General features: G+C 45.7%; 2 protein-coding genes across 3 annotated transcripts in view; both read left to right on the top strand.

The window, feature by feature from the left end:
- Positions 1-26,226, top strand: part of MAML2 (mastermind like transcriptional coactivator 2) — a 301,446-nt gene that overhangs the window by 115,969 nt on the left and 159,251 nt on the right. The gene's annotated exons all lie outside the window — the stretch shown is intronic.
- On the top strand, positions 6,131-7,786 carry LOC140907166 (uncharacterized). The gene is made up of 2 exons (XM_073332482.1): positions 6,131-6,686; positions 7,278-7,786. The coding sequence occupies exons 1-2, from the start codon at positions 6,131-6,133 to the stop codon at positions 7,538-7,540; spliced, it is 819 nt and encodes a 272-aa protein (XP_073188583.1). The 3' UTR covers positions 7,541-7,786.

The following is a 26,226-nucleotide window of genomic DNA, read 5'->3' as shown; positions in this document are numbered from 1 at the left end:
GACCTTCTGGGGTCCCTTCCAACCCTGATATTCTATGATTCTATGATTCTAAGACAAGACTGGTTTACGAACTCATTACAGGAAGCTGGGCCCCATCCACATGCACACTGGTCCTGAGGCAAGGGAAATCACGGATGCCACATGTGCACACCTCTTTGCACAGTAGGGAAGGAGGTGTTGCCAATTGCCTGTGCAAGGGAAACCTTCACATCCTGTACAGTTGCTGGAAATGCACATATGGGAACATTGGTACATATCTGTAGGGCTACATAGCTGTGTGAGGATTTTGGTCCCCTGTAGCTAAAGGTCATTAGCTGTTTGTTCCTGTGACACTGCACACATCAAAGACAATTATAACAGGACAACTTCACTGGGTTATCACCTTAAGGTTGCACCTGTGTTGTGGAAGGTGGTACATTGTGCAATGCTTTTGTCTTCACTTTCCACATTTGTTCACAAACATCTGTTCTCGGGAGCACTCAGTCTCTTACCTGGCCTTATGAAGATTTGCTCAGGGGTATGCAGTTTAACCCTTCATTGTCAGCAGTGCTAGCTGCATTTGGCAGCTGTTATAAAGCACTAATGCCTACTATGGATGAAACTGGTTAAGGTTTCGGGGGGAAGAAGGGCCCATTTATGCACCGGGTAGTAGCAGATGCTGTCAGTCCATGTATTGTTACTGGAATTGTGTTTTGATTTTCTGCATGTAAGCTGAACCATAAAGACATTCGATTTCATGTGCGGGGCCCAGTCCCGAACCTGCAAAAAATGTCAGTTCATCAGACTTAGGATGGATGGGCCACACACTAGTCAAGGAAATGTACAGCGTTTCTTAAAAGTGCTAGATTGAACATCATTGAAATAATTTTTAAAAAGAAAATTCAACAACAAATCTTTAAACAAATTAAGTGAATGCAACTGGTAACACTAGCCAAATGTTACTGTCTCTGTACCTGTCCCCTTTGCCCTCCCCTGAGAAGGGGGAAATGATGGGAGAAAATTACTCTTGGGGAAAACCGATGATGTCTCCTGCATTTAGTTTGTGGGCCGGGCATATGGTGGGGTTTCTGGACTCCTGCAAGCTCATTGTCCCACTCCTGGTTGTTCTGGGAGGTCCCCCTGCGAGTCATTTGGGTGCCAGTGGAGAGTGAGGTCACAGGAGTACTACAGACTCCATGTTCTCCTCCTTGTCACTCAGCAGGAGCCCTTGAAACAGGATACTCTGATCCAGCATTGCTGTGGGTCACAGCCAGAGGAGGAGGAGATGGTGTTTCATGGGCCTGTTCAGTGGCCTGGGCAGCAGACAGACCCAAAACCTGTTTGGCCACCAGTTCAGTGAGCCTCTCTATTAGGAAATGGTCCCATTCCCTAAGGCAAACCTCCCACTCCATGAGCCAGTTAATCAGTATCTCCTCTTTCTGAAAAGCCCAATCCTCCTGTGCCCTGAGGAACTCAGTGCTCCTGGTTTCTCCTGTCTATCCCTATGAGCTTTTCTTCCAGGGTCATTCTCCATCTGCCTTTGGTGTGCTGCTCCTGCCCTTCTAGGGGAATGGTTTCCCTTTCAGGAGCTGGAGGGCCCGCCAGTTCAAAGACAAGGGTAGCATTATATATTTTTTCTTTGGAAGAAGCCAAGAAATCCCACACACACACTTAACATTGCTGCAGAAAGCCACAATTTTTATACTTTTCAGCATTCCAGGAATGTGACTATTAGACTATCCTTTGTTGTCAGACAACTCCTGAAGACCCTGAGGAAGGAGCAGAGGCTAGTAATGGTAAGATACATGTAGTAAATTTTCTAAAAATTTAAAATGTTCATACAGTCTCAAGGGAGGAAGGTAGTGCCTCCGAGGGCCATGCTACCAAATTGGAATGCCTTCTTTAAAGGCTGGCCAACATATGGAGAACATAGCAGGTTTCAAGGTACCAGAATGGAAAAGAAGTCGCTTTCCAGTCCTGTGGAGGGGAGCTGGCATTCTATGCCAGAGAGATGTTTCTGCTAATGGTCACGCCTGTATATATTGCTGCCTGGAGGTATTTGGTTAGCTGTGAAGGTGGACCAAGCAGATTTGCACTTGCTGTTGAACCTCAAGCCCCAGCTGGAGTTTCTGCTATACCAGAAATTTGCTGAAATATACTTACAGGACCGGGAAGCAATTTCACTGGAAATTGACTGTGTTATCAGTAGCATACAGAGTTTCCATGCAAAGGGAAATGCGAATCCCAAACAGTGCCTACCCTTCACGCCCCCTTCCCCCGGCCCAGCATCACCAGAAGATCCTGCTCCTGTCCCTGCCTAACAACTGTGAAATGGACAAGGAAAGAAAGACACCTCAGCAACTTTCTGTGCTTCCCTGAAGTTTCAGATCAGCACCATAATCCTCTCATCTCTCCACTGCAAAGGGAGACTGCACTGTGTTTATCTAACTGCCAGACCAGATCCTGCTCCCACCCTTATTTCCCCTGCTTGTGCAGTATGTCTCAGTTTAGGGAGAGGCCAGACACCAGGGACAGGGATGATAAAAGTTTTGCAATTGTCCAAGGGAGAAAGGAGGGCTGTGACTAGCTCTTCCTCAGACAACCAAAGTGTTCTACAACTGTGTTCTGTTCCCGACCCCTTCCCAGACCTTACCCTGCTCCCTGCCCCCATTTCTACTCCATTGCCCATTCTGTGTGGCTCCCATTTGTAAGGAGATGGTAAGATCAGGGGGTGGGAGAAGCACTGAAACTGTTTAATCTTCCAAGGGACAAAAGACAGCTTTCGCTAACTTCAGATCACTAACTATATGTTTTCTACGGCTACCCCAGCCCCAACTGGCACCTTTCTAAGCTGCACCCTCCCTTTCCCCTGGTCCAAGCAGACTTGGGACCATCAGTGCCTGATTGCTAGCGGAGAAATGCACAGAGTCAGGGGCACAATGATTTGTCATTAATAAACTGTTTTTAGGCCACAGCTTTAGCCACATGCATAATAGTGGTTCATCAGAAATCAATACAATCATTGATTTATAACTGTGTCTTGCTTGGGTACCATAGAAACATAGAAATGTAGAGCTGAAAGGGACCTCAAGAAGTCATCAAGTCCAGCCCCCTGCGCTGAGGCAGGACCAAGTAAACACACATCTTCCCTGACAGGTGTTTGTCCAACTCGATCTTAAAAACCTCCAATGATGAGTATTCCACAACCTCCCTTGGAAGCCTATTCCAGAGTTTAACTACCCTTAAAGTTAGATTATTTCCTAATATCTAACCTAAATCTCCCTTGCTGCTGATTAAGCCCCTTACTTCTTGCCCTACCTTCACTCGTAACAGTGTTTGTAACAATCCTTACCATACACGAAGACTGTCGGCAGTCTTCTTTTCTAAAGATTAAACATGCCCAGGTTTTTCAAACTTTCCTCACAAGTCTGGTTTTCTAAACCTTTTATCATTTTTGATGCTCTCCTCTGGACTATCTCCAATTTAAGAAAGATGTGGACAAAGTGTGGTGCCCACAGGACTCCAGCTGAGGAATCACCAGTGCCAAGTAGAGCGAGACAGTTACCTCCCGTGTCTTATAGACAGCACTCCTGTTAATTCACCCCAGAATATTAGCCGTTTTTGCAACAACTTCACATTTTTGTCTCATATTCAATTGTGAGCCACTATATTCCCCAGATCCTTTTCAGCAGTATTACCAGCTAGCCAGTTATTCCCCATTTTGTAGTGGTGCATTTGATTTTTCCTTCCTAAGTGCTTTGCACTTGTCTTTATTGGATTTCATCTTGTTGATTTCAGACCAATTCTCCAATTTGTCAAGGTAATTTTGAGTTGTAATCTTTTCCTCCAAAGTGCTTGCGACCTCTTCCTATTTGGTGTCATCTGCAAGTTTTACAAGCATACTCTCCATTCCATTATCCAGGTCATAGACTCTGATCCTTGGTATCAACCCTGGCCTAGAATTTGATTAAAACTCCTCTGCTACGCTCAGCCTCTGGTTTGACCCTGCTCTGACCCTTGGTCCTGACTGCTCTTGTCAGGATTCAGACACATAGGCACTAGTGTAGATGTACTCAGTGCAGGGGCACTAGAACAGGGGATGCCAAGGGGCAATGGGCCTCCCACTTTTTGAAAGTGGACAGGCCTGGCCCACCCACTTTTCACCATGGGCCCAGTCCCCTGCCCCTCCTCTTCCCCCCAAGGCCCCACCCCGCAGCCAGGCTGGAAGCGAAGCCCAGCTGAGGAGCCTGGGCAGCTGTGGGGAGCTGCGGCCCTTCCACCTACCCCGGGCGGAGGGCTCAGGGGATGGGGGTATGGGCTGGGGGCTGCTCTTGGACCCCCCTCCCATCCCAGGCAGGTGGAGGGGCTTGGGTTCCCAGGCCCATCTCTGGCTTCTGGCTTGGAGGGGGCAGGGCCTCCAGGGGCAGAGTTGAGGCAGGGGTAGGGCCACAAAGGGGCAGGGACTCAAGGTCCCCCCCACTTTTAGGCAGAATCTGTCACCCCTGACTCAGTGATACACTGTGGCTTGGTAGCAATTATGAAATAGGGGCTTTCTGTGCTATTATTGTGTTGGCCATCATATTTTGTAATACAGTAGTCACTTTTTAATAGTTTTCTTTAGGGTTAGTCAGTTTTATCGAGGGTGTGACCCTGTAGCTCTGTTCATAAAACAAAAATCTCACAGCAGTCAAGGAGCGTTTTGGCTGGGTCAGGACTGCAGCATCAGGCCCCTTATGCCCACTTGTCCCTCTGCTTTCTTGTGTGTAATGCCATACAGTCCTTGAATGTAGAGGTGGAGGGATGTAAGTGACGGTGCCGAATTTCTCAACATTTTCCCCTGTTTTGAAAACTATTTTCCACTCCCCACATTGTTCCACTATGATTCTCTTTCTCTGGCAACGAGAGAGCATTGGCTCGGGAAAGGACCATGGTGTAGCCCATGAGTCCACAATTACATAGATCTAGTGACCACAAACACCCACATAAGGTATCTGTAGGGATTTCAAACACTATTCCTGAAGCAAAAATAGTGACCACAAAGGGACTGTGGAGCAGCCGTGCACCCTGCCTGCCTGTGCTGGAGGTTGATTCCAACCTCCGTGTTCTTGGCACAAACCCCATTGACTCAGGCCTGGCGGGAGAGGCAGGAACTTACTCAACAAGAATATCAAACAGCATCACAGAGTAACCGTGCAACAAAGATTCAGAACATAACTAGAGTAAAGGCCCGTTGTAAGCCAGGGCTGAGAATGCGAAGAGACCTGCTGGTGCACAAAAAGGGAATTCCATAAGCGTGGAGCCAGGTGTATTGGAGCCATTGATGCTGGCACAACCTTTGAACCAGAAAGTTGTCTGCTCACATGGTACGATGTGAGGCCATGGCCGAGTTCCAAGGGAGTTTGCTCTGTTACTGTCAATACAATAACTTGATTCATTGCCAACTTTGTCTCTTTCTTGACTTTTTGTTGGCAACACATATGCAAACTGGCCAGCCTTGTGCTTTTGCTGCTGTATAAAGATCATCAGAACAAAGTGCTGGCTCATGAAATTTTCTTGATTTGACTCCCTTCCAAAAAGTTTTTCATATCAGAATTGTTTCCTTTGCCCACTCCCTCTGTTCACAACCAAGTGCCCTTGGAGTATGCAGTTGTGAAATGGAAATGAAATATCACAAGTTAGACTTCTGGGTTTAAGGGAAATGGAATGAGAACAAGAGATTAGCTCCAGCCATCCCACTCTGCTGTTCTGGATATCCTGTAGTTGCCTTAGCCCTGGTCTACACTAGGACTTTAGGTCGAATTTAGAAGCATTAAATCGATGTAAACCTGCACCCGTCCACACGATGAAGCCCTTTATTTCGACTTAAAGAGCTCTTAAAATCGATTTCCTTACTCCACCCCTGACAAGTGGATTAGCGCTTAAATAGGCCTTGCCGGCTCGAATTTGGGGTACTGTGGACACAATTCGACAGTATTGGCCTCCAGGAGCTATCCCAGAGTGCTCCATTGTGACCGCTCTGGACAGCACTCTCAACTCAGATGCACTGGCCAGGTAGACAGGAAAAGAACCGCGAACTTTTGAATCTCATTTCCTGTTTGGCCAGCGTGGCAAGCTGCAGGTGACCATGCAGATCTCATCAGCAGAGGTGACCATGATGGAGTCCCAGAATCGCAAAAGAGCTCCAGCATGGACTGAACGGGAGGTACGAGATCTGATAGCACGGATTCCTTTCCCCATACAGCGATCAGAACTCCGTTCCAGTTTTCGAAATGCCAAAACCTTTGTCAAAATCTCCCAGGGTATGAAGGACAGAGGCCATAACAGGGACCCGAAGCAGTGCCGCGTGAAACTGAAGGAGCTGAGGCAAGCCTACCAGAAAACCAGAGAGGCGAACGGCCGCTCCGGGTCAGAGCCCCAAACATGCCGCTTCTATGATGAGCTGCATGCCATTTTAGGGGGTTCAGCCACCACTACCCCAGCCGTGTTGTTTGACTCCTTCAATGGAGATGGAGGCAATACAGAAGCAGGTTTTGGGGACGAAGAAGATGATGATGAGGAGGAGGTTGTAGATAGCTCACAGCAAGCAAGCGGAGAAACCGGTTTTCCCAACAGCCAAGAACTGTTTCTCACCCTGGACCTGGAGCCAATACCCCCCGAACCCACCCAAGGCTGCCTCCTGGACCCAGCAGGCGGAGAAGGGACCTCTGGTGAGTGTACCTTTTAAAATACTATACATGGTTTAAAAGCAAGCATGTGAAAGGATTACTTTGCTCTGGCATTCGCGGCTCTCCTGGATGTACTCCCAAAATGTACTTTGCAAAAGGTTTCTGGGGAGGGCAGCCTTATTGCGTCCTTCATGGTAGGACACTTTACCACTCCAGGCCAGTAACACGTACTCGGGAATCATTGTACAACAAAGCATTGCGGTGTATGTTTGCTGGCATTCAAACAACATCCGTTCTTTATCTCTCTGTGTTATCCTCAAGAGAGTGAGATATAATTCATGGTCACCTGGTTGAAATAGAGTGCTTTTCTTCAGGGGACACTCAGAGGAGCCTATTCCTGCTGGGCTGTTTGCCTGTGGCTAAACAGAAATGTTCCCCGCTGTTAGCCACAGGGAGAGGGGAGTGTTGATGGGGTAGCCATGCGGTGGGGGGAGGCAAGATGCGACCTTGTAACGAAAGCACATGTGCTATGTATGTAATGTTAACAGCAAGGTTTACCCTGAAAGAGTGTAGCCACTATTTTGTAAAATGTGTCTTTTTAAATACCGCTGTCCCTTTTTTTTTCTCCACCAGCTGCATGTGTTTCAATGATCACAGGATCTTCTCCTTCCCAGAGGCTAGTGAAGCTTAGAAAGAAAAAAAAATGCACTCGAGATGAAATGTTCTCCGAGCTCATGCTGTCCTCCCACACTGACAGAGCACAGACGAATGCGTGGAGGCAAATAATGTCAGAGTGCAGGAAAGCACAAAATGACCGGGAGGAGAGGTGGCGGGCTGAAGAGAGTCAGTGGCGGGCTGAAGACAGGGCTGAAGTTTATGCTCCAGTGTATGGTTGAGCTGCAGCAAAGGCAGCTGGAGCACAGACTGCCACTACAGCCCCTGTGTAACCAACCGCCCTCCTCCCCAAGTTCCATAGCCTCCACACCCAGACGCCCAAGAACGCAGTGGGGGGGGCCACCGGCCAACCAGCCACTCCGCCACAGAGGATTGCCCAAAAAAAAGAAGGCTGGCATTCAATAAATTTTAAAGTTGTAAACTTTTAAAGTGCTGTGTGGCATTTTCCTTCCCTCCTCCACCACCCCTCCTGGGCTACCTTGGTAGTCATCTCCCTATTTATGTGATGAATGAATAAAGAATGCATGAATGTGAAGCAACAATGACTTTATTGCCTCTGCAAGCGGTGATCGAAGGGAGGAGGGGAGGGTGGTTAGCTTACAGGGAAGTAGAGTGAACCAAGGGGCGGGGGGTTTCATCAAGGAGAAACAAACAGAACTTTCACACCGTAGCCTGGCCAGTCATGAAACTGGTTTTCAAAGCTTCTCTGATGCGTACCGCGCCCTCCTGTGCTCTTCTAACCGCTCTGGTGTCTGGCTGCGCGTAACCAGCAGCCAGGCGATTTGCCTCAACCTCCCACCCCGCCATAAACGTCTCCCCCTTACTCTCACAGATATTGTGGAGCACACAGCAAGCAGTAATAACAGTGGGAATATTGGTTTCGCTGAGGTCTAAGCGAGTCAGTAAACTGCGCCAGCGCGCCTTTAAACGTCCAAACGCACATTCTACCACCATTCTGCACTTGCTCAGCCTGTAGTTGAACAGCTCCTGACTACTGTCCAGGCTGCCTGTGTACGGCTTCATGAGCCATGGCATTAAGGGGTAGGCTGGGTCCCCAAGGATACATATAGGCATTTCAACATCCCCAACAGTTATTTTCTGGTCTGGGAATAAAGTCCCTTCCTGCAGCTTTTGAAACAGACCAGAGTTCCTGAAGATGCGAGCGTCATGTACCTTTCCTGGCCATCCCACATTGATGTTGGTGAAACGTCCCTTGTGATCCACCAGAGCTTGCAGCACTATTGAAAAGTACCCCTTGCGGTTTATGTACTCGGTGGCTTGGTGCTCTGGTGCCAAGATAGGGATATGGGTTCCGTCTATGGCCCCACCATAGTTAGGGAATCCCATTGCAGCAAAGCCATCCACTATGACCTGCACATTTCCCAGGGTCACTACCCTTGATAGCAGCAGATCTTTGATTGCGTGGGCTACTTGCATCACAGTAGCCCCAACAGTAGATTTGCCCACTCCAAATTGATTCCCAACTGACCGGTAGCTGTCTGGCATTGCAAGCTTCCACAGGGCTATCGCCACTCGCTTCTCAACTGTGAGGTCTGCTCTCATCTTGGTATTTATGCACCTCAGGGCAGGGGAAAGCAAATCACAAAGTTCCATGAAAGTGCCCTTACGCATGCGAAAGTTTCGCAGCCACTGGGAATCGTCCCAGACCTGCAACACTGTGTGATCCCACCAGTCTGTGCTTGTTTCCCGAGCCCAGAATCGGCGTTCCACAGCATGAACCTGCCCCATTAGCACCATGATGCATGCATTGGCAGGGCCCATGCTTTCATAGAAATCTGTGTCCATGTCCTGATCACTCACGTGACCACGCTGACGTCGCCTCCTCGCCCGGTATCGCTTTGCCAGGTTCTGGTGCTGCATATACTGCTGGATAATGCGTGTGGTGTTTAATGTGCTCCCCTAATTGCCAAAGTGAGCTGAGCGGCCTCCATGCTTGCCTTGGTATGGCGTCCGCACAGAAAAAAGGCGCGGAACAATTGTCTGCCGTTGCTCTGATGGAGGGAGGGGCGACTGACGACACGGCTTACAGGGTTGGCTTCAGGGAGCTAAAATCAACAAAGGGGGTGGCTTTACATCAAGGAGTATTTCAGGCAGGACTTCACAGAGGGTTCCAATAAGAAATGGTGCACCTAAGTTATTGTTCTTATTGGAACAAGGAGGTTAGCCTGGCCTCTGATAGATACATGGCTAGATTTACCTTGCTGCACCTTCCCTGTGAGTGTCTGCAGTGTGACCTAGAGGAATGAGTCCCCTAGACGGGGGAGGAGGCAAATGAGTACAAAACAAATCTGGTCTATTTCTTGTTTTGATCCACTCCATCTATCTTTTACATCTTTGGCTGGCAGCAGACGGTGCAGAAGGACTGCATGCCATCCACATCTCATGGCTGCTCAGCAGAAGATGGTGCAGTAGGACTGCTAGCCAGCCTCATCTCTTGCCTGCCCGGCAGAGGATGATGCAATAGGACTGCTAGCAATCCGTATCGCCTGCCCGCTCTCCATAAGACGGTTCAATAGGACTGACTGCAGGACTAAAGAGAATGACCTGCTCAAGTCACTCCAAATTTAGTCCCTGCGCCCATGTCTGCCCAGGCGCTCCCAGCCGACGTGGCCAGGAGCACCTCGGACATGACGAGGACGGCTACCAGTCCTACTGTACCGTCTGCTGCCAGAAGGCAATGGGTTGCTGCTACTGTGTAGCAATGCCGTACCGCGTCTGCCAGCACCCAGGAGACATACGGTGACGGTTACCTGAGCGGGCTCCATGCTTGCCGTGGTATGGCGTCTGCACAGGTAACTCAGGAAAAAAGGCGCGAAACGATTGTCTGCCCTTGCTTTCACGGAGGGAGGGAGGGAAGGGGGGCCTGACGATATGTACCCAGAACCACCCGCGACAATGTTTTAGCCCCATCAGGCATTGGGATCTCAACCCAGAATTCCAATGGGCAGTGGAGACTGCGGGAACTGTGGGATAGCTACCCACAGTGCAACGCTCTGGAAGTTGACTCTAGCCTCGGTACTGTGGAAGCGCTCCGCCGAGTTAATGCACTTAGAGCATTTTCTGTGGGGGGACACACACTCGAATATATAAAACCGATTTCTAAAAAACCGACTTCTATAAATTCAACCTTATTCTGTAGTGTAGACATACCCTTAGAATGCACCACTGTATTAAATTTCATTCATTCACCCATTTCCCTCCAACCTCCCAAATCCACAATGCCTATTTTGTCTAATTATTGGTAGAAAAGATGTAGGGTTTTTATGATGGCAGGGGTAAAGCTCTTGCCTGACACTCAGATCTTTCTGAAGACCAGTGCTTCGTAAACAATTGTGTTCTGATGACTATTCAGTCAGTGCTGCCATAGCTCTCCAGGTGTTGTTTTAATGAACATAATCAACAGGAATCAACTTTTGAGACCTGCAGCTCCCGCCATTGTCCGTGAACCTCACGGTGCTTCAGAAAAGTTTTATTTTAGCTTTAAACCTTTTCCAAACAAGGTACAATGAAAGAGTCAAATCTTAGTGCCCTTTGTCAGTACCCTCCTCATTTTCTGATGACCATGGAGTGACAGACCATGTATTGCAATGAAAGATGAGATGAGGGGTCTGACTTTCAGAAGGGCTGAGCAACTCCAATCCCAGATGAAGTCAGTGGGAGCTGTGGGTGCTCAGCACCTCAGAAAATCAGGCCACATTTTGCCCTCTTTTATGACACATCCATACAAGGTTAGTGGTATGGCATTAGTGTAACAGTGCAGGATTTGGGACCCCACCAATTCTTCTGTCATGTAAAGAAGCAGCATCTCAGCCTGACAACCTCATTGACTTGGGAAATCTCTAATCTTTTCATTAGAGTAGGTAGGTGTCTTTAACATTTAGGTACTTAGCACCTTTCATCCAAGGATCTCAGAGCACTTCATAAACATTTTCTGCATAAACATTTTTCATAAACATTTTCATAAACATAAACACCAGGCATAGAACCCAAGGGCTTAATTCTCCACTCTACTACTCTGTCTGAGAATAAGGACCCAAGAGTCTTGATACAAGTTCTTTGCTCTAATGCTGAAATAACATCTGTTTTCATATTAACTGATAGCATGGTGAAGATGGATCAAGTATTTGATCTCATTTTATCAGAGCCAAGTCTTATTGTGCATTTGACCAGAACATTTGATTCATTATTGCAGGTAGACCTACAGCTCTGCATATTGTCCCTAGTCACCACAGCCTAGATCCTTGGAGGTTATTTAGGCCCACCTTTCCAGGTAAATTATTCTTAGCTGGGTATTTTACCAAACTTGAATGCAGGGATCTGTAGAAGCCCTGGGAAGTTCGGAACTTTGGAAATATTTAGTTTAGTATTAATATTGTGTACTACAATTACAACTTTGTGACAAAAGGTTGTGTTGGCAAGTAACATTTAAAAGCCAAGTTTAGGGACTTATAACTTGGTGAAAAAAATTCACTTGGGGATGAAACTTGTCTTTTCCTGCAACTGTGTGGGTGTGAGCCAATATCTTTGAATTTCTTGGCTTTGAGTCACAATTTCAATGTTACTGAGACTTGAATTTCTGCATTTAATATTTAAACTTGTATCTGTTGTCTTCACACCTGGGACATAAAGTAGCTGTGAACATAATAGTTTCTCATTCATATGACCTAAAAATAATTATATTTCTTGTGTTCATAGGTAGAAAATTGGTCAATTGCAGGCTGATTAATTCAGTAACACAACCCACATGGTGCTGCTTTGCTTTTTTCCTTTCTTGTGCAGGTGTCTAAAAAAACATTCATCTGAGGAGCTGCAACATCCCTTCCCTGTTGCATAGGTACTGATTGGTCATTAACATTTTAAAGGTGCTTTACAATTGTCTGATGGAAGATGTTATAAAAGTGCCAAATATTGTTGTTAATTACTGCACATATTTGGTAGATTAAAATCTAATTGCTCCTGGCTGTAAATTGAAATGATAGTTGCTTTTACCAATGTTTGTTGGATCTGCATTGTTTTTCCTGACTTTATGCCTAAAGGGTCACAAAGTACGAGGAATATAGCAACTTTCAGTGGAAGCACCCATGGCGCTTTGTAAACATGTAAGTTAGCCTTGCAGCACCTCTGAGGCAGGTATTCCATCAAAACACCAGATTTCAGATGAGTCAACTAAGTAACTCACCCATGGTCCTGTAGCAAGACAGTGGAATAGCTTATTATAGTATTTGTATAATGGAAACACTAGGAGTCCTAGTCATGGACCAGAACTCCATTGTGTTAGGTGCTGTACAAACATAGAACAAAAAGATGGTTCATGCCCCAAAGCGTTTACAATCTAGGAACAGAATCCAGGCATCTTGTCTTCTGTCTAATGGTTAGGACACAGCTAGATATTTTCATCATTTGGGTTTCTGCTCCTTAATTTTTCCTGCTCCTTAAATGATGGGTGCATATGAAAACTAGAGACAGCTGATAGGTTTATGGTAGCAATGTAAAAAAGATTAAGAGGACTCCCGCGCTTATCACTGCCACAAGGTATTGTGCAACTGGAGGATGCAGTTGTGAAATGGAAATGAAATATCACAAGTTAGACTTCTGGGTTTAAGGGAAATGGAATGAGAACAAGAGATTAGCTCCAGCCATCCCACTCTGCTGTTCTGGATATCCTGTAGTTGCCTTAGAATGCACCACTGTATTAAACCTCTGCAAATAGTGTTAGAGTCCCAAAGAAGTACTCCTCAGGAGAATGGCACTTCTCCAGCTGCCAGAAGAACCCTTACTGCTGCTGACCCATATTAATCAGCTGTGATTATGTGCTGAACAGAAAGTAGTCCATAAAATGAACACATTGTTACAAGAATCATCATTACAATTCTCACTCGTTGCCACTCATTTGTATTTTTTATCTGTTATTCTGAGTTATAGAGGGGCTTTGTATTAATTAGTGGAGAGCTTGAACCAACACACCTGATCCAAACAGCCCTGAACTTCAGAAAAGTTCAGATCCTCGTCCAAAACTGAATGTCACAGCTGCCCCAGTCTATTATAGATGAACCAAAACATGGTTCTGAATACCTTCACGTATTGGAAGAGTCTGGATTGGGAGCTGAACTCTTCAGGCCAGACCTATCTCCAGCAATATTTAGACTCTTCATAGCAAACTGTATGTGACCCTGCTGGCACTTTATAGGATGCATAACAGCATTTACACCGAGGTACTACTCTATGATCTTTCCATAACCCCTAGCACTAACTACAGAATTCAAAGATGTGAAAAAATATTTGGCTTACCTATAGCCATGTCAAGGTTCCTCCCCCACTCTGAACTCTAGGGTACAGATGTGGGGACCTGCATGAAAAACCTCCTAAGCTTATCTTTACCAGCTTAGGTCAAAACTTCCCCAAGGTACAAAATATTCCACCCGTTGTCCTTGGACTGGCCGCTACCACCACCAAACTAATACTGGTTACTGGGGAAGAGCTGTTTGGATGCGTCCTTCCCCCCAAAATACTTCCCAAAACCTTGCACCCCACTTCCTGGACAAGGTTTGGTAAAAAGCCTCACCAATTTGCCTAGGTGACTACAGACCCAGACCCTTGGATCTTAAGAACAATGAACAATCCTCCCAACACTTGCACCCCCCCTTTCCAGGGAAATGTTGGATAAAAAGCCTCACCAATTTGCATAGGTGACCACAGACCCAAACCCTTGGATCTGAGAACAATGAAAAAGCATTCAGTTTCTTACAAGAAGACTTTTAATAAAAATAGAAGTAAATAGAAATGAAGAAATCCCCCTTGTAAAATCAGGATGGTAGATATCTTACAGGGTAATTAGATTCAAAAACATAGAGAACCCCTCTAGGCAAAACCTTAAGTTACAAAAAGATACACAGACAGAAATAGTTATTCTATTCAGCACAATTCTTTTCTCAGCCATTTAAAGAAATCATAATCTAACACATACCTAGCTAGATTACTTACTAAAAGTTCTAAGACTCCATTCCTGGTCTATCCCCAGCAGAAAACCAGCATATAGACAGACCCTTTGTTTCTCTCCCTCCTCCCAGCTTTTGAAAGTATCTTGTCTCCTCATTGGTCATTTTGGTCAGGTGCCAGCGAGGTTACCTTTAGCTTCTTAACCCTTTACAGGTGAGAGGAGCTTTCCCCTGGCCAGGAGGGATTTCAAAGGGGTTTACCCTTCCCTTTATATTTATGACAAGCCACTAATGTGGGTTGCTTTTGTTTTGGGCTTGAGGGCCACTGGAAAATCTCTATTAAAAATGGGGAGTTGGGAGTTTTATTTAAATCAGATCTCCTTCTGTCCACATGAAATGGAATTTAAGGCCCCCATACACGTATGGGATTCAATGGAAGTTTCACACATTGAACACTGAAGAATAAGGCCCAAATTGAATCCTAAATATGATATTTAGTGAAATATTTACCTCTGGCTGTTTCCAAGCTGGAATTTTAAAAGAAGGAATGAATCAATATTTGCTACCCACTAATTAGATTAAGTTTGAACTATGCCGTGGTAAAGTGTGAATATCTGGCCCACCACTGTGACCTCTGCATCAGACAGTGATGACAACACCCAGCATTCAGCCAAAGCCTGTGTTTTGAACTTTGCAAGTATCAGCCTAAAAATCCTATTGTGGACTTCTTACGAAGCTGGAAATATGAGAGAAGGTTTCTTATTTCTTCTATCAGGTGATCAAAGCTGTTTTCTAACACGCTTGCTGTTTTTCTTACAAATACATCCTGTAGACAATAGTTCCATATTGTTTTTTTGGGAAGCAATGCACTATTTATCATTATGAAGAGGTACTTGCTGGGGGCGGAGGGGTGGGGGGTTGGGTTGAGGACGGGAAGAGCAAGGTTCTCTGTAGAAATAAGTGGATCTAAGGATTTAGGAATAGTTTGGAAATCCATGTTCATGATATTTTCTCAGGCTCTTTTTTTCTGTCCAAATTACTCATGTGTCTTTGCCTTTGGGCATCTGAGCTCCTTTCCTCTTTGCCATAAGCAAAACTGCATGTATTATTTAATTAGATGAGCCTGCTCGGGCCTTCAATTTTATTCCGTAAGCTTTTAGGAAATAAGGTCACTGCAGGTTCACACATTGATACTTTCTTGCAGTGCAGAAACATAGTGCCATATCCAATAACACAGCACCTGGAGCTCAGGTGAGCATGTCCAAGCACTCACGAGGGAAAGGCAGGCTAAGGGGTGAAAGTAGCAAGAACCCATGGATGGCACAACAAGGAAGAGCATAAGTCATAAGTCCCGCCATATAAGTCACTCTGTGAATACTCATGACAGAAAGGGCACTATGGATATGGATGTAGACTCCTACAGGCTTGTCACATTGGGGAACTTAATCTGGCTTGAAGTCATTTTTCAAGATAGTATCTATCAAATCAAATTCAGGAGTGTACATAGCGGGAGCTGCGCTGGAGGAACACATGGTTCATCGCGCTACAGCAGCGTTTCTCAAACTGGGGTCTGAGGATACTCCAGGGGGTCCGCCAGCCCCGCTGATCAACTTCTCTCCCTCCCTCCTCCCCGTCCCCTTCCCTCCCTGTGCCTCCTGCCCACTGGGGAACAGCTGTTCAGCACAGGAGGCACTGGGAGGGAGGGAGAGGAGAGGGGATGGGGCGCACTTGGGGGAAGGTGAGCAAAGAGGCAGTGAAAAGGAGGGACAGGGGCGGGAAGAAGTGGGGTGGGGGTGGGGCCTTGGAGGAAGGGGTGGAGGGGAGGCGGGGCCTGGGACTGAGTGGGGGTTGGCGGTCCGCAAAAAAATTTAAATCAAAATAGGGGTCTTCAGATTGCTTAAGTTTGAGAATGGCTGTGCTACAATATAGTTAAACCCTATCCCTTTGCTACAGCACTACTACCAGAGTGTGAATCTCCACAAAATAAGAATGATGCCTATTTCTTCTGTAGTGCTTTTCATCAGATTTCAAAGCATTCACAGTCTTTAATGTAGTTATTTTCGGCACCCCAGGGAGCTGGGGAAATGCATTATCCCCCTGTTACAGGCCCAACAAGTCTAAGGTGCCCAGGGTGACACAGGAAGTGCATGGCAGAGGAAGGTAGAGAATTAGTGGAATGTATAGGTATGCATTTGCCTTGCTGCCTCTTTCCCTGGGCCACTTGGACATAAGTATTGTGGTGGGGTAGCCCACTATAGTTAAGGTTGTGTCACAACTGTTTAAAAGTCAACCTTTCTAATTGCTCTAAAATCCACGTGTTTAATTGGTTTTCTTTGAAATTTGATGTGCCATAGGAAGGTGCAGGGTAGAGTTGGCTATCCAAATTTGGGGTCATTTGAGCCAGGGGTTGTGGAGATCTAAGTCCTGAAATAAACAGCCATTTTTCAAAAAGCTTCTAGAGTTTTTTTTGTTTGCTTTGGGGTCTTTTGCACAGAGGTAGAGCTCAAACTATTTATGTCTCAGTCTCTTGAGGGTTATCCAAGGTAGGGTATGACACCCACTAAATCTTTGGGGGACCCAAACTGAGAAAGATATTTAAGAACAGTACATCTTTTTACAGTGCACATGTGCTAATACAAACAACCAGCTAGAGGGTTTCCATTCCTTCTTACTACTTTTTGTGCTTTAAAGCTCAACTTTTGTGTGCTATAAAATCTGAATGGTTACTTGGATTGCTTTGAAATTTAGTGCACCTCATGGGGGCATAGGATAGGATTGGCTGACCAAATTTGGGCTCATTTGACCAAGGCGCTCCCAAGTTACAGCCTCCCACAAAAAAAGTTTCCTTTTGCTGCCTTGTACTGTTAAATTGAGCAGTACAAAAGACTGAATGAATCACAGATCTCATTGAGATTGATGGCTGTGAACTCACCCTTCAATTAACATAACTAAGGATAAGTTAATCACAAGCCCCCAGCTAAGACAAAAGAAGTTTTGGACTGAGTGGTGGGAGGCGGCTATTTCATTTTGAGAGGAATGTAATCAGAGTATTGGGGAGTGGGGGAATTCATAGAATCATAGAATATCAGGGTTGGAAGGGACCTCAGGAGGTCATCTAGTCCAACCCCCTGCTCAAAGCAGGACCAATCCCCAACTAAATCATCCCAGCCAGGGCTTTGTCAAGCCTGATCTTAAAAACCTCTAAGGAAGGAGATTCCACCACCTCCCTAGGTAACGCATTCCAGTGTTTCATCACCCTCCTGGTGAAAAAGTTTTTCCTAATATCCAACCTAAAGCTCCCCCACTGCAACTTGAGACCATTACTCCTTGTTCTGTCATCTGCTACCACTGAGAACAGTCTAGAGCCATCCTCTCTGGAACCACCTCTCAGGTAGTTGAAAGCAGCTATCAAATCCCCCCTCATTCTTCTCTTCCGCAGACTAAACAATCCCAGTTCCCTCAGCCTCTCCTCATAAGTCATGTGTTCCAATCCCCTAATCATTTTTGTTGCCCTCCGCTGGACGCTTTCCAATTTTTCCACATCCTTCTTGTAGTGTGGGGCCCAAAACTGGACACAATACTCCAGATGAGGCCTCACCAATGTCAAATAGAGGAGAACGATCACGTCCCTCGATCTGCTGGCAGTGCCCCTACTAATACAGCCCAAAATGCCATTGGCCTTCTTGGCAACAACAGCACACTGTTGACTCATATCCAGATGAGTTAGATATGAATGCTTCTTGGGAGGAGTATTAGGGAGTGAGGGATGGGGGAGAGGAGTTTGGGGCTGCAGTGAGGGAAGGGGTGGTTATGGGGATGGGTGATAGGGGAGAGAGGTGGAGGCTAAGTGGGGTGGGACACTGGAATGTGGGGGTGAATGGCAGAGGGACTGGAGGAGAATAACAGCAGAAGCACCTGTCAGCACCACATTCTCCCCTCCCATATGTGCCTGCGGGGGGCTTGCCCTTTTAGGGGGTCTGAGCCCCTCTTGCTGCCCGTGTGTGTGTGCCAGGATATTGGGACCCCCCCCCTTACTCCTCCTCAGGAGTGCTGGGCTTAGGGGTGCTTGTCCTTTTGGGAGGGTCTGAAGCCCATTCCCTGTCTCCATGTGAGCCAGGATCTGGGGAAATCCTGCCCCAGGATCTGGGGAAATCCTGCCCCTTTGGCCAGGCCGCTGAGAACAGGCATGCTTCCTGCATATCACAGGTTCTGACGCACTCTGGGGGCCAGGGGTGGGAACACCCGCTGAGATGAGTGGAGCAGGTCACAGGTCTCAGAGCCAGTGTTTCAGGTTATAGTCCTCTACATGGAGTGCTCTCATGCAGTCAAGATGAACAGGCCACTCCACACCTTTCAGACCCTCCTGTGCTGCGGATGGATGTATAGAGGAGCTCTCACCCTCCAACATCATTCTATCTTTCCTGTTTCCAGGACAACGCTCCAAAGTGCTCTAAAATCCTCATGCTTGCGCAGGTTTTCTTGGAATTTTCTTTGCCTTGTGGCAGTGCAGATTAGTGATTCAAATCTGGGATCATTTGAGCTAGGGGATCTGGAGACATAAGCCCTCTCCTCCCCCATGCAAAATAGCAGTTTTTCAGTCTTGAGGGGTTTGTGTGCTTGGGTTTTTATGCACAGAGCGAGCGATCAAACTATTGCTGTGATACATGCCAAAATGGTCTCAATGAGTCAGCTTTTACTCCGATGAACAGCCTGCCACTATGTTTCTATCCGAACCTTTGTACACCTGTCCAATACACTTTTCATAACGCATGTTGCTTGCTACAAGCTGCCTGTATGGTATAACGTGTTTTTATTTTATGGGGAGGTTTATTGTGAACGCACCAGAATAGTCAGTGGGTCTAACCAAAATGTTTGTTGTATGGGGGGGGGGGGGAGGAGCCAGAGCCAAATGACTTAGTGCGTATGCATGTATGTCAGGGATACTGGGACAAGGACAGGAGTTGCAGCTGGGGAGGGGTTGGGAAATGAGGGCCGGAGGTATGTAAGCCTTTGGGTTGGTTGATTGAAAACCTGTATTTCCCTAGCCCATGGGGGAGGAGCAGGGGGTCGGGGAGGAATTGGCTACTTCCTGATCTTGGGCAGATTAATGTGGTGTTTCCAAAGACACAGGGTATGTCTACACTGCAGAGAAAAACTCACGGCCGTGAGTCTCAGAACCCTGGGTCAATTGACTCAGGCTTGTGGGGCTTGGCCTGTGGGGCAAAAAATAGCTGTGTAGACATTTGGGCTCAGGCTGGAGTGTGAGCCCAAGTCATTTGGTCAGTGTCCTGAGGGAGAGGCAGGACACTGACCATCACAGACTGGTAATCTTGTAACACTCACTTGAGAGGCCCAGGAATGAAATCATGTTAGGGGGTTGCTCTTGAATTGCTTTCTTCTACAACGAAGTTGGGTGGGTATGCACCTGTAAGGAGCTGAATGCCAGCCACTCCCTTTAAGTTACAGGAAGTGCTCAGCACCTCAAAGGATCATGTCCTTGCTGTATACAATTCTACTCACTACTGTGTTTGTTTACCCCCCCCACCTTTATCATCAGTGTGCACTGTGCTAAGCAGAGGTGGCCCTAGGTTTCTAGAAAAGGGGTGCCAGTTATGTTGTTATACTTCATAGGCTAGTGCTAAGACAGTGCTCTGTGTTCCTCTATAGACCAAAAATCTGGAAAGAACATGAAACTGAATTACTCAGATTTTCCCATCTTTGCTCATGCACTTAGCTGGTGTTAAATTATCAGTGTGAGGGCCTGGTAGCTTCATAATATACACAGAGAGAGAGATTCCCACAGATTTTTTTTTTTTTGATTGAAGCCAGCTGAGTAAATTCGTAGGAAGTTGTAACAGGACAAATGAAATGAACACTCACATTCCCTGGGAATACAAGATCCCCTAGCACATACAGTATTTCATGTGAAATTTATTTTAGAAGACACCGTAACTACACAGTTTTAAAATGTAGTGATGAAAAAGTTATCACTTTCAAATGAAATAAGGCGACATGATATCCCTCCCCCCACACACATAATTTTTAAAAAGAAGAGATTAACTTCTCACTTATTCTGGGTCACTTTTCAAATTTATTACTAATTATCAAACTAATTCAAAATGGAATGACTTAATTTGTGTTTGAAATTATGCTGGGAAAGTTTCTGCAGTCTGCTCTGCCATTTTTATCTCAACTCTGCTCATTCTTACTCATCTGACTATCAATGGAAGCATGGTCTTGTGGTAAGGTATTACCTGAGGACTCTGGAGTTTTAGGTTCAAGTCCTGTCCCTTCTGCTGAGTCCCTGTGTAGTCTTCCAGAATTTAGAGGAAGACAGATTCTCAGTGTGTGCTGGTCACCAGGGTTATGTTGATTTATACCACTGAGGACCTGTCTGTATACCTCAACTTGCTACTGTAAAGTGGGCAATAGAGCTGATCTGGAGTTAGTGGGAGTCCTTGTAGAGACTTCAGTGAGCTGTGAATCAGACCCAGTAACACTGATCTCACAGAAGCATTGTGGAGATAATGTCACTAATATTTGTGAGGTGCTCAGGTCGTTTGAGGGAGGGGGGGCTGTCTAATTACATAGAATATTCTGCTGAGTAAGATTACTCCTGAGAGGAAGGGCTGCAGAACTGGGATCCTGTTCTTGAGTGGTGATTGCCCAATTTACATTGCTTTTGTTGTGCGGACAAATATCTACTAGGAGTAGGATCAGATCCACACTGAATTTCTGTGTGACCTAAACCAGGATCTGATTCCAGACTTTCAGAAGTGAACAGGTTATGCATTAATTCTGAAATTAAAATGTGCAAGTAATTTATTGTTCATATTACAGGTTAAGCTTTAGTTGCATTTACAGCTGTAGGATCTGCTTCTGCAAAATCTCACTCATGAATAGCCCAATTGACTTCAGTGGAGCTGCTCTCATGAGTTGGCAGGGTTAAATTCCAAGTGTTTAGTAGCTGTCAGAGTTTCTAAAAAGCACATGCAATGTAAACAAATGTAGCACATTATATAGATTGCATTTGTAACCTGTGGCTGGAAGGATGGGTGGGTTTTACAGGTCCCCCTTAGTGCCCCATCTGTAAAGGATATGAGACCCGGTCTACATTATCTGGTTCGGTGGACATAAGCTGCCTTGCACTGACAATACAATCGATACAAGCTCTCCTAGTGAGGATGCGCATCACCAACACAAGAAGCCAAGTGTGCATATACAGAAGCGATTTACTTACTGCAGTGGCTGTATGCCAGCGTAAGTTAGGTCAATATAATTTTGTAGTGTAGACCTGGCTTGAGTCTGTTACAGCCCCAACCTGTAGCAGCTCATGCTTTTAGCCCTGGAGGACCCCAGAGTGTAGGCCAGGACGGTGACTGTCACACAATTATCTTGTGTCAATACATGGGGGGCTTTCTATCCTCTACTCCCCTGCTTTTTATTTAGTCTTCTAAAAATAAATAAAGAAATCAAAGCATTTAAATTGGAAAAACTCCAGTGGTGTTTTCAGCTTACTTGTAGAATATTTGTGTTAGCCTTCAGTAGCTGAGGGCACATAGGGAGCCTGAGCTATGTTATTTATGGTTCAGGATTACCGGGAAGAGATCTGCCTCTTAGGGTATGTCTACCCTGCAGTCATGGGGTGTGATTGCAGACATACCTGAGCTAGCTTTAATGTAACTAGCTGGGGTCCTGGAGCCATGAAGCCATGGCAGCATGAGTTTCAGCACAGGCTAGCTGCCTGAATAATTACCCAGGGTTCTGGGCAGGCTGGTACAGCCTGTACGCCCGCAGCTTTGCTGCTGTGGTATTAAGGCTGGAGTGCTTATTCTACACAAGCTGCAGTCACACCCTGTGATGCCTGTGTAGACACACCCTGAGATTTGTTCTCTCTCATAGTCTAAGAGTGGGATTTTCAAAGGGGCTGCCAGGATTTGGGTGCCCAGCTCCCACTGAGACTCCCAGACTTCATTCATGGGTTTTGTGTACCGTAACACTAATATATCTTTCAACAAAGTGAGGGCATAATCCTGCAAATCCTTACTCGTGCCAGTAGTCAGTCCTGTTGGCTTCTGCAGGATTACTTGTGAGAGTATGGCCTGCTCAAGTAAATGAAGGTTTGAAGGATCAGGTCCTTGATAACCTCATGTTCCAATAATAGGACCCAATCCCAGTTACCCTCTTCAGTCTGTCAACATGGTTCCTGTTCTTATCACAGCACAGTGAGAGCACATGGCACTGAGCAGCGGGGGAGCTGTGCCAAACAAATAACGAGTTCCCTGTTCTGAAGGGCTAAGGAGCACAATCCTGCTCTCAGTGACTTCATGGGGTGCAGGATCTTGCCATAACGACCACCTCCAGCCCATCTTCTGTATTGTCTCCAACGCTGTATATCATACCATGCTATTCTGTACCATATTGGCTTGTGCCTTCTGGACCTGATCCCATGTGCTCAGCACTGGAGCTAGTCAGAAAAATTCCGACAACACATTTCTTCCTTGGAATTTGCTGATTTGTTGAAATCGGACTGTTTTGTGTAAACGGTTCAGTTTTGAAGTTCTGCCAGAGACCTGTCTGCCAGGCAGACATCCATTGCGAGGACTGATTTCCTGTCAGCGCAATCACCTGGCTCCTGGGTGTCTGCCTGTGAGCAGCTCTGGGGCAGCCCACCAAGCGGAATGCCTTGGAGCTCTCATGGTGACCTTTGAAAATGTTGAGTTTTGTTCCTAATCAAAATGAAACCAAATTTCAAAATTCTCCGCGAAACGGAACTGCCTTTCTCCACACAGCTTTGCTCAGCACCTCACCAGATCGGGCCTTGGGATTGTTATATGAGGGCCCAGTCCTGCTTTCACTGGTTTCAATGAGAGCAGGATCAGCTCCCCTAGCCCTTCAGGCTCTTATAGGGCTGCGATAAGGACAGTGATCATGTTGACAGCCTGAAGAGGGTGGTGAGATTTCCCCAGCAAAAAAACAGGATAAAGGTGGGTGGAAAGAAAGAGGAAGCTTCTTTTCCAAAAGTCCATTGTCTTAACTAATGCTCCCCCCCATCACCCTCTCAATTAGCGCTTCCCCTTCAGTGATTTACTGGTCTCTCGGGCTGCTGCTCCCCTCCTCACTCCCACCCACCTTAAGGGAGCAGGACTCCTGGCTGTTTCCTCCCCTTTTCTGGAAATACCAGTGGCTGCAGTTGCTCCACTCCTTCCCTTCCCCTCTTGACTAAGCAAGAGCTGTTGCCTTCTCCCTCCCTTCCTGTTTAAAGGAGAAGAGGCTCCTTACCTCCCTATCCCTGGTGCTGCCTGAGCAGGAGGAGGTGACCAGGCATTCCAGGTTGTAGTTGGGTCCTAGTTTTACTATCTAGTTTTTTTATAGTTGCCCAGCACCATGGCATCTGAGCTGGCATCTGGGATCTCTGGGACCTCTGGATGGCTCCTGCAAGCAGAGATATCTGGTTGCCCTAGCACTGAACAGTGTTTCTAGTGAGAGCTCAAATGCTTTTCAAACTATATTCTCTCTTGTCTTCTTGTTGAGCAGGTCACAGGTCTGGTTATATTGGCTATATGCAGGCAGTATTCAAGATTTCCAGCACAGCTCTGTCAACGCAGCTCAGTCTTGACCAGCAACTCCCTCAAGCAATACCTGTCACTTAGGCTTAGTTTTCTAACCATGAAAAATATTTACTTGGGACTAAGCTGAAATTGCCAGATTAACCGATTCTCTGCCTGACATTCACATAGTTCAGGTTTCCTTGTACACAAATTTAAGGATTAGCTATAACACTCACAGCACACATTTAAAAATAAAAATCCTATCATAATGCTGCAGGAAGAGTAGAAATCCCCACCTATTCTGTGTTGGCTCAGTTACAGGCTCATGGAATTTTGCAGTATGTTCTCATTCTGAAATGAGATATTCCATAGTACTAATGATATGGGATCCTTAAGCACCAGTTATTTCTCATGCAGAAAATGTACATGTTAGGGAGACGGCAGCTTCCCAAAGTTCACAGTAATTTCCAAGCCCCTCCTTGAGGATGAGAGTCCATTTTTACGATGTCTCCAGCAAGGTTATCAGCATGTGATCAATAAACAACTCAAGAATGCAAGGTTCTGTGTGGAAGAGACAGCTAAAGTATTTGCCAGCAAGACCTTGAAGGAGGTCGGGTTCAAAACTTTCCAAAGATCAGCAGCCACCACCATTATATTTATATGTCGCTACAGGCCCACTTTCTCCTCCCCAAATTCTCATGCAACCAGAATGAAACAGTTTATAAAATACAGACACAAAACTTGTGTCTAAATTGAGCTGCAGAGCAATGGATACTTGAGGCTGTGATTACTTGGAGCTGATCCTCAGCTGGTTTAAATTAGCATAACTCCATTGAAATCAATGGATCTGCCTCTTTAAATTTCTAATGGTCAGTTTAAAAAGGAAGAAATGTGGAGAATTTTAACTTTAAACAACTCAATTGTAGCTATTGTATGCATACGATTTGTAAAAATCCCTTTAAAAACCCTTTTTCTTTTGCATTGTGGCATGCTTTTACTGACATCACCTTTTAAGCATCTTATATTAAAATATATGTGACAAGCATCAGATCCACTTTCATGCAGCTGGGCAGCATGTTATTTATTTATTTGTCCTAATATGCTGTTGCAGTTCTTCTGTGTACAGTTATCTAGAGATCAGATTCACCACATGTTCACTGTGGTTTTTGGCTACCAGGTCAGGAGCAATGGGGAGAAAGAGCTGAAGCCTGTATGTTAACAATTCATGTTGATTCCATGAAACAAGCTCTTCATATTTGGGGAATGAAGGAAACCATTTTTCCAGCCTCCCTTTATGATTTTTGTCAGGGAGTCTGACCGCTTCATCGAGATTCAAGACTAAGAAGACCATTTGCTATGAGACAGTCACTGTCCACAACCAGGAGATGATTTAATGTTATTTGATACAAAACCTTATTCCACGCACTCCTAATGTTTCTCATACAAAAATCATCCTTGAACTTGCTCTGCTGTCAGATTTCACCTATGAGAAAATTTGAGTCACTGACAGAGCCATGGCCAGAAGAAATGATTAAAGGGTCTGCTCTCATAATTGTGCCAAATAGCAGTGGAGTAAGTGGGCATCTGGGGTTCGAATCAGATCTTAGTTACACCAGTGTAAGGGCCAGATTCTGCATACAGTTACACTCATGCACACAAAGGCCTGCTCATGCATGTGAGAGCTCCAGATATAGCCCTAAATCCAGAGTAATGCCATTTAAATAATAATTACTTAAACCCAATAAGCTAAACTCAGTCCTGCTGCAAGTAGTTAGGACTCAAAAGTGAGTTCCCCACTCTGAAGGGGAACTTCCTCCCACCTGAATCTTCTGTAAGGAAATGAGGCAATTTCCTGAGAGGACACCTGAGAATCTTCTCCATCTTATGGAGAGAGATTTAACCTTTACTACTTCTGACATGGGATAGATTCTGCATACCCTTTGATATCATTTCATTTATCAGGAGATTCGATGCACCCACTTCCTGTCACACTCTACTGTGGTTTGGGCCTGATACACAAAGATATTCATTTCTGATTTCCTATGACTGCTGGCAACCTCAAATAGTGAAAGATGTACATTTCATCCATAAGTCAATTATTTGACAGTGTCACTGTTTGACTCTAATATTAATGGATATTTTATACTTTGACTACTTAACCTTTTCCATTCAGTGATGCCAAGTACAAAGCCCCGAGGCTGCTTTTTAGCTACTGATTAGTAGATCTGACTTTTATATTCCTAAGAAAACTGATGGAGTTATGCAGCTTTCAGTTCTGTTAGATTCAGTTTGATTAAATTCTGCCTCTCTCTGTAGTTTTGGCCCTCCAAAGAGGTGTCATTATCTGTCTGTCTTGCCTTATTCTAAGACATGGACTTGAGCTGGATTTTGAACATCTCA

Source organism: Lepidochelys kempii, chromosome 1, assembly GCF_965140265.1.
Source record: "Lepidochelys kempii isolate rLepKem1 chromosome 1, rLepKem1.hap2, whole genome shotgun sequence".
NCBI lineage: Eukaryota > Metazoa > Chordata > Testudines > Cheloniidae > Lepidochelys > Lepidochelys kempii.
Note: the sequence above shows the minus strand (reverse complement) of the source record. Positions and strands in the feature narration are given on the sequence as shown.

What these genes read in the sequence shown, in the direction of transcription:
- LOC140907166 (XM_073332482.1), top strand. Translation starts at nt 6,131, where the DNA reads ATGATGGAGTCCCAGAATCGCAAAAGAGCTCCAGCATGGACTGAACGG. An exon ending in AGGCGGAGAAGGGACCTCTG is followed by an intron (nt 6,687 to 7,277) that starts GTGAGTGTACCT and finishes TTTCTCCACCAG; the next exon opens with CTGCATGTGTTTCAATGATC.